The following is a 12,788-nucleotide window of genomic DNA, read 5'->3' on the forward strand; positions in this document are numbered from 1 at the left end:
AATACTATCAACTTTCAAATTTATGTATTTATGTACATATATACAGAAATATACAAGTATATACATTGTTTTGGTTCCTTTTTAGCAGTTTATCATTGTCCCAAATTGATCTGAAATCCTTCTTTACTTGTCAGACCGAAGCTAGTTTGTGTTGATTTGGTACCATTCCTTTACTGTATGCATGCTATCTAGTCTGTTAGTGACTGAAGATCTCTCTCTCTCTCTCACTCATTAATGATCAGCTTATTTTTATGCAGGGATATGGCTAGGTTGTCTGAGATTCTGAAATCAAAACACGAGGAAGGAAGAACATATTTATCCGAAATTGAGGTTATTCTTTCCTTTTTAAAGATTGAACAGTAATTCAATGAGAGAAAATGCATACTGATTTTGGCCTATTCACCACAGTGTATTGGACAATCGTATGAAGATATGCAAACTCAAAACCAACACTTGTTGCAGCAGATTATAGAGAGAGATGACTACAACATCAAAGTAATCGTTTATTTTACACTATCCTCGTAACATTTTTTATGCTGATTCTTCTAACTTGAAATATAGGGCTTGCTTTTCTGTTATGGCTAGAAATTGTGTTGATTGATTATTGTCTTCTTCATTAGAGTGCATAAATAACCAAGTATTCTGGGTAACTCATGAATTGTGTACCATACCTTATATGTACCCTTTCGGTTACTCTTATTTTCATTTGTAATTATCAGAGGATGATCCATCCAAGAAGCAGTCATGCAGCTCTCTGTTTTTAGTGGAAGTTGGACTAAATTTTAGCCATGCAAGGTGGATTAGTAGTGAATGTAGGGAGGATCTCATGGATTTGAGAATCGGGAGTACTGTAGGTTAAGATTATAGTATCCTTTCCATGATTTTTCTGTGTAGTTGGAAACTCAGTGTTTTCTGATTCTCATTTATAAAATTGTTTTCAAGGAAAAAAAGGGGAGACGACATTTAGGTGTGCTGCCAACAATGACATCAATCTGCAATGTATAAAATTCGTTTGATGATATATGAGCATTCACATTTTAGTACTACTGATTTGATTCTGCTGACTATTCTTATGTTGTATGCTGGTGTTACTTCCATAAGATTTTGTTCCCAATTCTATCTTTTGTCTTCCTATAGGGTTTCATGCTGATTTCATGAATTTGAATATTTGTGCCTTCGACATCACTGTTGTTCACTTCATTTTGCAATCTTTGTCTAGCTTGTGATGGAGGGCATGAAAGAGAAGCAAATGCAGGAAGCACTTCGTTTGGAAATACAAACTATGAACAGAAAGCTACAAGAAGCAAAACTGTTGATGGATTCATATGACCTGAAGGTTTCGAAAATGGATGAACAGTTGAAGATGTGGTCAGAGCAAGTTGGGAAACTTGCCGAAGATGCTCGACAGGGTGGAGCCACTTTTGAGCACACAAAGAAAAGACTATTGGAGGTACAGATGGAGGCTCAAAAATTGAGACAATTACTTGATGGTGTTCAAGACAAGGTTGAGGGAAGCCGACTAGAGGTGGCAAATTTGCTGATAGAATTAGAGAAAGAGAGGTAACGTACTACATGTAGTTTTACATTCAGTCCATAGCCTATTTAATCTTGAATGCTCAGGTACAACAAGAAGAGAACCGAGGAAAGTTTAGAAGTCATGACAAGGAAAGCTGCCTCTCTCAGGGCACAAACCAAGGGTTCTGTCCTGGAGAAACTTCGGCAAGAAGTAAAAGAATATAGGGGAATCCTCAAATGCAGTATCTGCCTTGATCGGCAAAAGGAGGTAAACCAATTACAGAATCAGAGTGTATATATGAGGGCTCATATATCATCTGTTCAGTCTTTTTTGCTTCTGGACGATTGGTTATTAAGTTTTTTCTTGTCATGCTCGCAGGTTGTCATTGCAAAATGCTACCATTTATTCTGCCATCAGTGTGTCCAAAGAACACTTAGCATCCGTCAGCGCAAGTGCCCAACTTGCGGAGCGAGTTTCAGCCCAAATGATGTCAAGCCGATCTACATATGATCCTGGCACCGTATTTGCTTCGTGTGTGGGGAATGAATCCAATTGAAGCACTTCCGAGCCAAGATGCTTGGTGGTAGATATGATCAAACTTTGTATCTTCAAGTGTAGTTCTTGTAATGTACTTCAGTGTAGGTGGTGTCAAAGGCACTTTAGGCTGTCTGCCCTGAGACGGCTCGTCGAACCTGAGTGCTCCTTTTCGGGGAACCTGTTTTCTTACTAAAATCATTGTAAAGTTCCTTTCACAACCTATCCCATTCCATTGTTTCATAATTCAATGAAATGAGGCACAGTGTTTACTTTGTAAGTCAACTTGTAGTAGTTAATAATTAGACTTGTGGATTCTTCAATTTTGTCTACAGGTTGTTTAGTAATCCTGGTTTTAATATGTATAGCTGCACACATACTAGCTAGAAGATTAATGATTTAACTAAATTATAAAAATAATTATGTCACTACATTTTTATTAGCTCAAGCTACCCCTAAACTTAACAAGGTTTACAAAAAAAAGTAAATTTGAAATAAATCAAATTAACAAGTTTTGATAAAGCTAACCGACAAACTTAATTATTATTAAGCTCAAAACAAAAATAAGTAGTTGAGATGGATTTGAAATCAAGCCATATCAGGGAAAGAATATAGTTGGTATTATGTTCACGTTGGTCCCCAACGATTCTCTCTCTCTCTCTTATTATTCTTTTTATTAGTATTAATTTTTACTACATGACTAATCTAGAGGTGATCGATTTGATTTCATAGAAGTTTTTCATCGATCATTAAGGTAAATCTTCAAGTCTAATTTTTTACTAGCCATCAAGGTATATTTTCGCGTTCAACAATTAACCTCTTAAATTTTTCATTCTACTACTGAAGAAAAATATTAATTTTACAATGTACATGAGATTCAAAGACCTAATGTTTGGGTAAATTATTAAATATCTTACTGCTACATCGTTACCCCGAGAGGCCATCCCTTTCTCCTTAGCATTTATGTTCATGTTCATGAATAAACATCCTGCTCCAGGTCGAGACAAAAACCACACTCAAGTGTTGTCTACAAAAAAGAAAAAAAAAATCGATTCTTGGATTCAATTAGGTGGCATTGGGAATATTATAAAACTTACAATTAATTCAATTATTATGTCGACGACCACGACGATACATCATACATGGGTAAATAATTGAAACAGACAAATGATCATTAATCATGATCGAATCCTATTTGGCTCGTTATTGAAATTGAAACGAGTAACAATCCAAATTAATTATGTCTTTATCATTCGAATGTAATGCGTCACCTTTCCGATTGCATCAACACCATGATTCTAATTGCTTAGAACAAGTTAGTCGTTGACTCATTAGTTTTTAATTTTCTCCGATCCCATCAATGGTGGTTATCGGGGCCATAGGCTACACTTGCAAGTTACACCAATATTTATCTTAAATTATCACTTCAGACGTCTATACTTTATTAAACATTCAAAATTTAATCAAACTTTTGTATACAACTCATATTTTTTATTTTTTACTTTTATTAAAAAAATAATCTAGGCAAGCCTTTAAAAAATTTAAAATGCCATTTTTTACTCCGCTCAATTACCTTTTAGATTTTTGTTATTATTTTATCCTAGAGATATCTAAATATTATATTTCCCCACCACTCTTAATTATAAGATATTAATTTCATCCTCAAATCTTAGCTTTTCTAATGAACAATGGCGGAGCCAGCCCTGCCTCCTAAATTCTTGGACTATATGCCGACGATATACCTGAGCTAACATTTAAAAAAAAAATTTCTTCTCTTTAAATCTAAGTTTTTTTTTTCTTCTCACGTTGGAGATCCCGAGCTACAGCCCCGGGTGATGAAAAGTATGGCTCCGCCCGAGGGCTCGTTTGTCTCTCAATGTCAGTCCTAGAATGATTAGAGAGAGGAAATCAAGATGACTTTAAAAAATTATTCTTTTAAATATTCGATCTCTATTTTCATATCTTTTATATGATAATTTATGATTTAATTATATTTGCGAGACACATATAAAAATAATTCATTACGATAAAATAAAATAAAATCATCACTTTAACGACTTGTCTCATGCACCTGGAAGGGTCCAATCAACTGCTCGTTGTTCAGGTGTACCACATGGAGTGCCTCTGCCTGATTGGGTCCCCCTCCTCGTACCACATCGAATAGTGAAACAGTTGGCCGCATTAATTCGACACCATGTCAATCAATACTGGCGGTTATGTCGACACATGGCGGCCACAAAAAAGCACGTGGCGTGTGAATAGCACGTGTGCGATCTATTACTTGCAAAGAATATATTAAGTAGGATGAGTAATGTTTTCGAGACCTAACTGAATTAATTAATATAAGATAAATTTATTAAAATAGGTAAAAGTTAAATTTTATTGAGGTAATATTCTCTTTTTAATAGTTAACTATAATTTTTTAATTTATTCTTCCTAAATAATTATGAAATCACTTAATGATAAATTTCTTAATAATCCAATCAATCCTATCATTTAAGTTGAAATCAAAGAAATAAAAATTTTTAATATAATAAATAATACATCAATTAAATCGATCAAAAATTAAAATAATTAAATTTTTTGATCAAATAAGAATTCGGGAGGAGCGTAATGAGTTATGAAATTTTAAATTCCCAACTCAATTTAACTGAATTTGATTTAAGAATTTGAATTTTTAAAATCTAAATCGAACTTTGTAGAGCGAATAATTTTCGAATACTTTATTTTAAAAAAATATCGTAAAAACGCACGTTTTTAAATTTATTTATTCGATAAAAAGATCGCGGCCCGGCAGAATCAATTTGTTGTGGTGGCCAAGCGTCGCCGTCATCGTCGTGCAAATAAAGGCAACTTAACGGATTCAGTTTTTGTACGAGGAAAAAAATAATAAAAAAAATAAAATGGAGGAATTCCACAAACGTAGTACGTAGTTGCTGCTTGTGTGCTTCCTTAGCTTATTGAGGAATTCAAGAAGAAGAAATGGAGATGGTAGTGGTGGTAGAAGACATCGAGAACGATCAAACCCAGTTGCTTGTAGGGTTTTCGGAATGCGAGGTGTGGAGCCAGTAGTAGTGCTCCTCCCACAAGAATGGCTCCTCGATCGGGAACTCGGCCCCGATCGAGTATGAGCGGCGGAAGCTTTCTCTCGGGTCGTCGAGGGGCAGATCCGGCAGGTCGAACACCGCCGCCTCGTCGTTGGCGTCGAGGGTCGAGGTGGTCGCCGGCGAATCAGACGGGGGGGGGGGCCGCGCAAATGTAGTGGCGGCTGCGGCGAGCGCCGCGGCGGCCTGGATGTCCTTGGGGGCGGCGGTGGCAGGGCGCGGGAGCGCGGCGGCGAGGTCGGGGAAGTTGAGGTGGGCCGCCGCCCGGCCCTTGATGGCCATCGCCCCGACGTCGTGCGCGCGCGCCGCCATCTCGGCGGTGGGGAACGTCCCCAGCCAGATCCGCGACTTCTTGCGCGGCACCCGGATCTCCGACACCCACTTGCCCCAGTTCCGCATCCGCACTCCGCGGTACTTCGGGTGCAGCTTCCCGTCCCTGCTCGACCTCGCCGTTTCGCTTTCGCCGCCTGCGGCCTCGCGTTTCTTGGATCTCTTCTCGGAGGAGGGCGGCGGTGAGCCATCGGGGCGGCGGTGAGAGGCGGCAATGGAGGGCGACGAGGAGGAAGAGGACGAGGCGTCGCTCTCACGGACGATGGAAAGAAGCGTCATATCTTGAAAAGGCATGATGCAAACCGGAGAGTGACTTAGATACTAGCTCCTCCAAGAGTAGACTTAAATAATACAATCCCAAAGTCTTTCTCTTTACTTTAGTCCCTAATATAATAATAATAATAATAATAACTGAAAAAATAGCAAATAAACATTTTAATTTTTTAATATTGTGATGCGAGCTATGCTGTCTAGAAACATTTTTTTTTTTGGAGACAGGAAACGGCAATAGTTGAAGTTCCCATATTTTGAAAACGTCAAAGACCAAGTCACTACACCGCCATGGGAGAAGGCTGTGTGACCAAGTCTAGCACCACGTGCTGGAGGAATGCGTCGGTGTACGCTCCCTTCTTCATGAAACGCGAGAGAAGATCGTCGTAGTGTCGCCGCCCGTCGCTCAACTCGAGCTTCCGAGACTTGATGATTGTCGACAGGTAGCGATCGACGTGCGCCACGCTGCTGGTGAGCGTCGCCTCCATCCCCACCTGCAGCCACTTCTTGAACCGCCACACCGGTTCGGGGAAGATGAATCGTTGCAGGCTGACCTCGGTAGCGCGGTCGAAGGCCGTGGCAAAGGCGTTCTCAGGCAGGCCCAGCGTGAGTGTCTCGGGGTCCCTGCAGGTCCTGGAGTCGACGGCACCGGCGGGCCCGGCGGCGGCGGCCTCTTCCAAAATGGGGAGGAAGCGGTGGTGGATGGAGCGGCAGACGTTTCCCAGCGTTTCGACACAGCCTTCTTCCAAATCTGGCCGTTTCTGATAAGTTCATGGATGGAAACGTTTTCCAACGTTTCCGAAATGGAGACAGCAGTATATAGTTGCCGTTTTCAGACAAGCGCAGGATGCGAGTGCCATGAGGAACACAGATAATTCATCTTTGTCGAGGCAAAAAACACATGAAGAAGACAAAGATGATTTGATTGTTCATTACTCTTGCAATTATACCATGAAGACAAACATGCTTGTTCATAATTAATTCACAGTTCTTTCATCAATTATAGAACCTTTAGTCATTTCCATCTCATCATCGAAGACAGTCAAATATGTAGCCACAACACAAATGGCCGATCTGCTATTGCTAGTGTACTGAAGTGTCTCAAACAGTATGACTGGCCAATTTGCATTTCGAGTTATGTCGGTGCGAATCAGAATGCAGCATATAAGTCTTAATCTTTCGTCTTTTCTTGGCTAAGGACTTCTTAAGTGGTGACAAAAAGACTTGATAATAGTAAAATAAAACATTAAGATCATCATCACCTCAGATTCTTCTGTCCAGTTTTACGTAGGACTTGTTTGTTCACACCAATCTCAACAAAGAAATTACAAATGAAGGAACATGCCTCTTGAACTTGAAAATAATAAACAAATGCAAGAACGAAGGATATGGATTGTTTCTAGTCTATAGGGCAAACTATTATCAGGTACTTATCTATGACTTGATATATGCCCCTCAAATATATTTAGATGCAAAATTTTCAGTTGGCAATGCAGTTGACTTCTTCCATCTCACGAGGGATTTGAGAAATTCTTGTACCTGCCAGAGAAAAAAAAAAAGTTATGTCCGCGTCCAATACAACCTACAAAGCTCAACTGAAGCTAATAATTTTGAAACTCACTTCATATGAGTCTCTCAGAGAGTAAAAGGCATCAGTTTCTTTTGGCACATTCGATACTAAGATGCCGAATCCACAGTTAGTCTCTCTCAAGACCTAAAAGTAAGTTTTCGAGTTGTCTTTGATATAGCAACATAACTTCAGTAGTTTTTTCATCAAAGAATTTAAGTTATACCTTGAATGCATCTTCATCAGTCCGATCATCACCAACATATATGGGGAGTACATCATCGCGTTGGCTAAGCCCCAATGATTCAAGCAGAAATTCAACAGCTTTACCTTTGTTCCAGTCAATCACAGGACGGACCTCTAAAACCTGCACCATGAAAAGAACATAAATGATGATCAGCATAAAAATATATACATACCATTTGAATTCACCTTCCGCCCATAAGTGACATGCAAACGTGAATAACCATTTATCAGGCCAAATACACGAACTCCAACTTCATCCCACATCTGAAAAACAAGTTGATTCAGTAATGTTAATTATATACAAGAAAAATTTGAAGAAAAAAAAATTGTCTGGCAAAACATTCTCCTAATATTCAGTGCTCTTATTTAAAGTTTCTTGTTACCTTATTATCAACATTGCGGTAATGTACAGAGACACAAAACTTGTTATTCTCAACTTTGACACCAATGATGTCGTTAGTGACCTCAATGAGGGATTTATACACCTGTGATTATTTACACTAGGGAATAAATTGAAAGTGACAGAAGAGTTGAAGATGACATATAGAGGATGCTACCTCATTGATCATTGGTAGAAACTCATTGGCAGGTTGGAAAAGATGTACTTCTTTACCCTGTTACCAAGGATGCATTAGCGACATTTAGGCAACAACAGCATAATATTTGGAACAAGATTGTTTTTCTTATCCTTGCTGTGGATAAAATCATAGCAAGATGCCTCTAAAAAAGAACTTCAAGCTCCAACTATAAGCATAAAAGGAATCAAGAGTACAACTAGAATTTCAATTAACCTTTAGAAAAGAAAGAAAGAAAAAAAAAGCAATGTAGCCCCAACTATATTTGGGATAAATTACATGGATCTTATACTGTTGTTGCAGACCTTTAAATCAAAAGGATATAGAAAAAGGAATTGACTGGATATTCTTTTGTACCTGACTATCAATTGTCTTGATGCAGTCTGGATGAACATCAATGCAGTTGGATACTCTGGCTGGGCCCATTATGTCCATACCATGACTACCAGCATAATACAACTCGGATAGCCTGACAAATTCGTGCACCTAAAGGAAACATGCTTTTCATTCCATCAATCAACACTATAACGTTATTCAAGGATATTCATGAACCATTATCATTCCTGAACATTCTCGATAATGTAAGCTAACATATAGCTATACCCTATCACGAGACCTTCCACTAATAATTGCAGTTGGGAAATAAATGGCAGCTTCTTTTACAGCAGCACGCATCTGAAATCAATCAATTAACCACAAAGAAAATAAGGTTCCCAAACAGCTGAGATGAACTCATGATTTTTGTAACACTACTACTAAACTGAAAAGAATCATCAAACTGGGGACCAACTTACAGAACTTGACATAAATGCATGATCAGGATTTTCCACAATTGGTGAAAGAGTTCCATCGTAGTCCAAAAACAAAGCTACTGTCTTGCATCACATTAAGTTGATCAGGTGAAAGGAATTTGAGAACGAGATGGATAACTTATCTGAAAGAGTTCAAACAAAGAAGTTAGACAAAATATTTTCCAAAAAAATAATTTAAATTCAGGTATTTGATATGTTTAATGAACATGTGTAACAAAACACCGTCCGGTTGATAAGCAGCATCATGGTCATCTGTTTGAGACTCATCATTATATCCTCACTTAACTTTTTGTGAGGAGGTGACGATGCTATCATGGCATCTAGCCAACCGTTAACTCTGAACATTCAGCAGTTTACCATTTATTATTCTGGGAATTGTTAGATACAAACCAGAAGACGAGTATGGCGATGCTGCTGGAGAATATGGTGACATGTTAGAAGGCAATCCCAATCTTAACTTGCTCAAAGGTGCAGGATCTGTAAGAACAGGTGAACTATGGTTTGATTTCAAATCCATTGATTTGCTGACAAAAATACGCTTAGTAGCACAAAATCTGACAGCCAACCAAAAAGTTTAATTTGACTCAAATCTTCTTTTTCCCTTGAATATTATCCAACCCTTTTATCAATGAAGAACCACGCCTCTTCAGTGTTTGTAGTTGAAGTGTGTACAGTCCATCAAGCAGAAGTCACCTGACACGTAAAGATACAAATAGTTAGAAGGAGAAAAACATAGATTCTACAAAACAATACAAAATTCTCAAATTACAGATCAAAAGTTGGAATTGACCAAATGAATGCACCTGGTTACACAAATGCCCAACAATCTAACCTCCCTAAAGTAAAAAGGCCAAAATACCATCTCTCATTTCACTGATCATCTCATCACATATTAAGTACAATCTAGTCAACAAATAAATCCACTAGTGAAAGAGCATCGATGAGTTATTGGGAGACTCAGGAGCGTAATAGTGATGTCAAAGTTGCATTTTGACATGTGTATGTTTATCAAGGTGAAGTGAACATTTTATCCTAATGAATTTAGAGCAGTCTAAATATAAATGGGAAGGCGTGTATAAGTTCCTCAGACCCCCATAGTGCACCGTTGGTCTCACATTTGCATTTTGAGCAATACTGATCAATCAACAAGGTGAAATGGTGCTGTATCACCCTAATGGACTATTTCACCTTGATGGGCATTCACAAATCAAAATGTAATTGTGAGACCACCACGTAGAAGCCCCAAAATCCCTCATGCATATTTTCGCACTTGCATTTTGAGCAGTGTGAGTCCATTAAGGTGAAATCCTTTTACCTTAATGAACATCCAAAATGTCAAAAATGCAAGTGTCAGACCATCAATGTGCTCCTGAATATCCCAGGAACTCATGTTTGCCCTCGAACTTTCATTTTAAGCGATATAGATCCATTAAGATGAAATAATCAATTCATTTTGATGAACCTCCATTGGTCAAAATGCTAATGTGAAAACAACAATATGGTTAGATTCTCAACCAAGTCATTTATGCTTTCATATCTAAATTTGAACCTGTGTAGATCCATTTAAGTGAAATTAATTATTTTACATTATAAAAAAGCAGTGTTAACCTGGTTAGATTGGCTGATAGATTTATTCAGACGATTGGACCGTACCTAACAAGTATTGAGATGATCAATGAAATTAAAGGTAGTATTTCCAAGTTTTTAGTTTTTAAAGGCATTTACATTGGCCATTTACAAAACTAAATCACTAGTGGTCAATTTCCCAACTTTTAATGCCCTATGTAGGAATTTTGCTACAAACAATATTTAGACGCTACATCTACCTTTCATTAGATACTAAGCTACTAGGCAGGCTGTCAAATCATTGGAGCGTGTCCGTAAAGAATCAAGTCTTTATCGCTTCAATGCGCTGGACGCGACTGTAAAAGTAGAAATCAGGTTAAGCAATGACTATAATAATGTTAGATTAACAAAAATAAGTTCACAGTTCTGGCGACACAGTGGAAAAGCAAAATGGAATTCAAACACCAAACAATGGACATGATGTGAAAACTCAATGATGCAAAGGACAAAAGGTTTTAAAAATTAAGAAAAACACAAATTCCACTGGAGAAGTGAATCTATGAATGGTGAAACACTTTGATACAAAGACACTGCTGGTAGACCTAAGAGTACAAAATGCAGAAGAAAAGAGTACAAAATGCAATTAATCATGCATTCGTACCAAAATACGACGAGAATAATTATGATATGGACGGGCACTTGTACAGTTGTACCGTGCGGATCAGAAAGTAAACAAATAAATTTCTTTCATTCTAAGCCGTCCTCGCGAAAGCTCGTATACAAAGCCAGGAATTTCTTGTCCGTTTTCAGTTGCATATAATTAGATAAATCTTCATGAATGTGTACAGCGCTTCATCAACGTACAGCTGATGGCTAAAAGTTTCAGGATTTTGGCATACTTTTAAAGAATTACTGCTGGCCAGTCAACAAAACCAACTGTTCATTATCATATAATATTAAGAAAAGATGCATCTTCCTGTCTCTTGTAGGTGGTCAGATTCAGAACTTGGAAAACTGACGCTTACTTTGACCAGCAGAACCCTAGGACAGTGTTTGCATTGGAATATGGAACCTACAACAAACTAACAGCTATATATGTAAAACGAAGAAATCGAAAATGAAGCAGTTTTTGGATTTACTAATCCCTTTTACAGATATCTATTCGACGATGAGGAAGCATTCACGGCCAAAAGCAAATGGGGTCCCCCTTACCAAAGGGCAAACTCAGAAACAATGGCCAAATTCACAAACAATGCAGGAGGAAAACGACAGAAAGGCACGCCATCAACCTAAACTGATGGTTACATCGAAAACGCCCATCTCCATCCGCAGCGCCCCTTCATTCATTAACCGAGATATCATTCTGGCATAAAACGACAGAAGGCGCGCCATCAACCTAAATGATGGGGTCACAAAGAATGCCCATACTCATCAGGGGTCTACCTATTGTTCATTAACAAGCTTCCAACAAAACAAATCTAAGAACACCAAGGTAAGAAAAACCAAACGCTGGAACATAAGAAGAAGGAGAAGAAGAAACGAATATCGCACAAATAATCGTCCTTTTCAGAGGGATATAGCTAGACGAAAAAGCAAATCTTCATCAATTTTCAATCCTCCGCATACAGAAATGCCGACGAAACAAAACAAAAATAAGCTACAACCTATCATAGCTTACAGAAAACCAACAACTTCAGGATCTAATCGTGTATAGCATCAAGCGAACAGAGGAAGCAAAATCCATCTATCAACAAAGAAGAAACGAAAAAGAATTTTACAAGAACAACTACTTACACTGGATTGAAGGAAGAGAAGATCCAATTGCTGCACAACTGGGAAAAACGAAGATCATCGAACTTAATTACCTCTAACGTGCTAGAAAAGACCACCGGGGACCCGCGCCGAGGAGATCTCGCGGACAAAAACGCAACTACAACCCTAATAGCCACCCGAAGGGGATCGATCGATCGCAAATAAATCAATCAATACTCCCTCGCCGTAATTCTACGTCTACCCTAACCAATAGGATTCGAACGGATAGAAAAGGAGAGAGAGTTTCGAGCGTACTGAAGGAGCAGTATTTATAGTCCAACGGTCCACCGAAATGAGTCGTACACTCGCGTACTCCAAAAGACAACTTCATCCCGCTACTCTGCTAGTTACGCGTCCCGGCGAAAAAAACCCGCCCTTCCCGAGCTAGACTCGCTGTCGCCGCAAAACAGGAACCACCGTATTGGACCATTCTCCATCGTTTAGGGTTGCGACCGA

At 38.6% G+C, this 12,788-nt stretch overlaps 4 protein-coding genes across 4 annotated transcripts in view; 1 reads left to right on the forward strand and 3 right to left on the reverse strand.

The window, feature by feature from the left end:
• LOC141837002 (E3 ubiquitin-protein ligase BRE1-like 1) overlaps positions 1–2,373 on the forward strand; it is a 4,862-nt gene extending 2,489 nt beyond the window's left edge. The window contains exons 3-7 of the mRNA XM_074724490.1: positions 258–330; positions 409–495; positions 1,220–1,560; positions 1,621–1,783; positions 1,895–2,373. Coding sequence (XP_074580591.1) covers positions 258–330; positions 409–495; positions 1,220–1,560; positions 1,621–1,783; positions 1,895–2,026 — 796 coding nt within the window. The 3' untranslated portion in view covers positions 2,027–2,373. The remainder of the gene's footprint in view (positions 1–257; positions 331–408; positions 496–1,219; positions 1,561–1,620; positions 1,784–1,894) is intronic.
• A 2,697-nt stretch (positions 2,374–5,070) lies between these two features.
• Positions 5,071–5,763, reverse strand: LOC141837003 (ethylene-responsive transcription factor ERF039-like). Its single transcript, XM_074724492.1, has one exon. It carries the CDS (start codon positions 5,761–5,763, stop codon positions 5,071–5,073), a length of 693 nt encoding a protein of 230 aa, XP_074580593.1.
• Positions 5,764–6,035: 272 nt separating this feature from the next.
• On the reverse strand, positions 6,036–6,614 carry LOC141837004 (cytochrome P450 86A22-like). Its single transcript, XM_074724493.1, has 2 exons — positions 6,582–6,614; positions 6,036–6,515 (listed from the first exon to the last, which is right to left on the reverse strand). Exons 1-2 carry the CDS (start codon positions 6,612–6,614, stop codon positions 6,036–6,038), a joined length of 513 nt encoding a protein of 170 aa, XP_074580594.1.
• Positions 6,615–7,021: 407 nt separating this feature from the next.
• LOC141838353 (putative trehalose-phosphate phosphatase G) lies at positions 7,022–9,018 on the reverse strand. The gene is made up of 9 exons (XM_074725803.1): positions 8,937–9,018; positions 8,746–8,817; positions 8,500–8,628; positions 8,125–8,181; positions 7,951–8,052; positions 7,754–7,831; positions 7,548–7,688; positions 7,376–7,468; positions 7,022–7,293 (listed from the first exon to the last, which is right to left on the reverse strand). The coding sequence occupies exons 1-9, from the start codon at positions 8,946–8,948 to the stop codon at positions 7,210–7,212; spliced, it is 768 nt and encodes a 255-aa protein (XP_074581904.1). The 5' UTR covers positions 8,949–9,018; the 3' UTR covers positions 7,022–7,209.
• Between the last annotated feature and the right edge of the window lie 3,770 nt (positions 9,019–12,788).

Source organism: Curcuma longa, chromosome 11 (genome assembly GCF_044706935.1).
Source record: "Curcuma longa cultivar G26 ecotype Majalengka, Jawa Barat chromosome 11, ITB_CL_G26_1.1, whole genome shotgun sequence".
In the NCBI taxonomy this organism is placed as follows: domain Eukaryota; kingdom Viridiplantae; phylum Streptophyta; class Magnoliopsida; order Zingiberales; family Zingiberaceae; genus Curcuma; species Curcuma longa.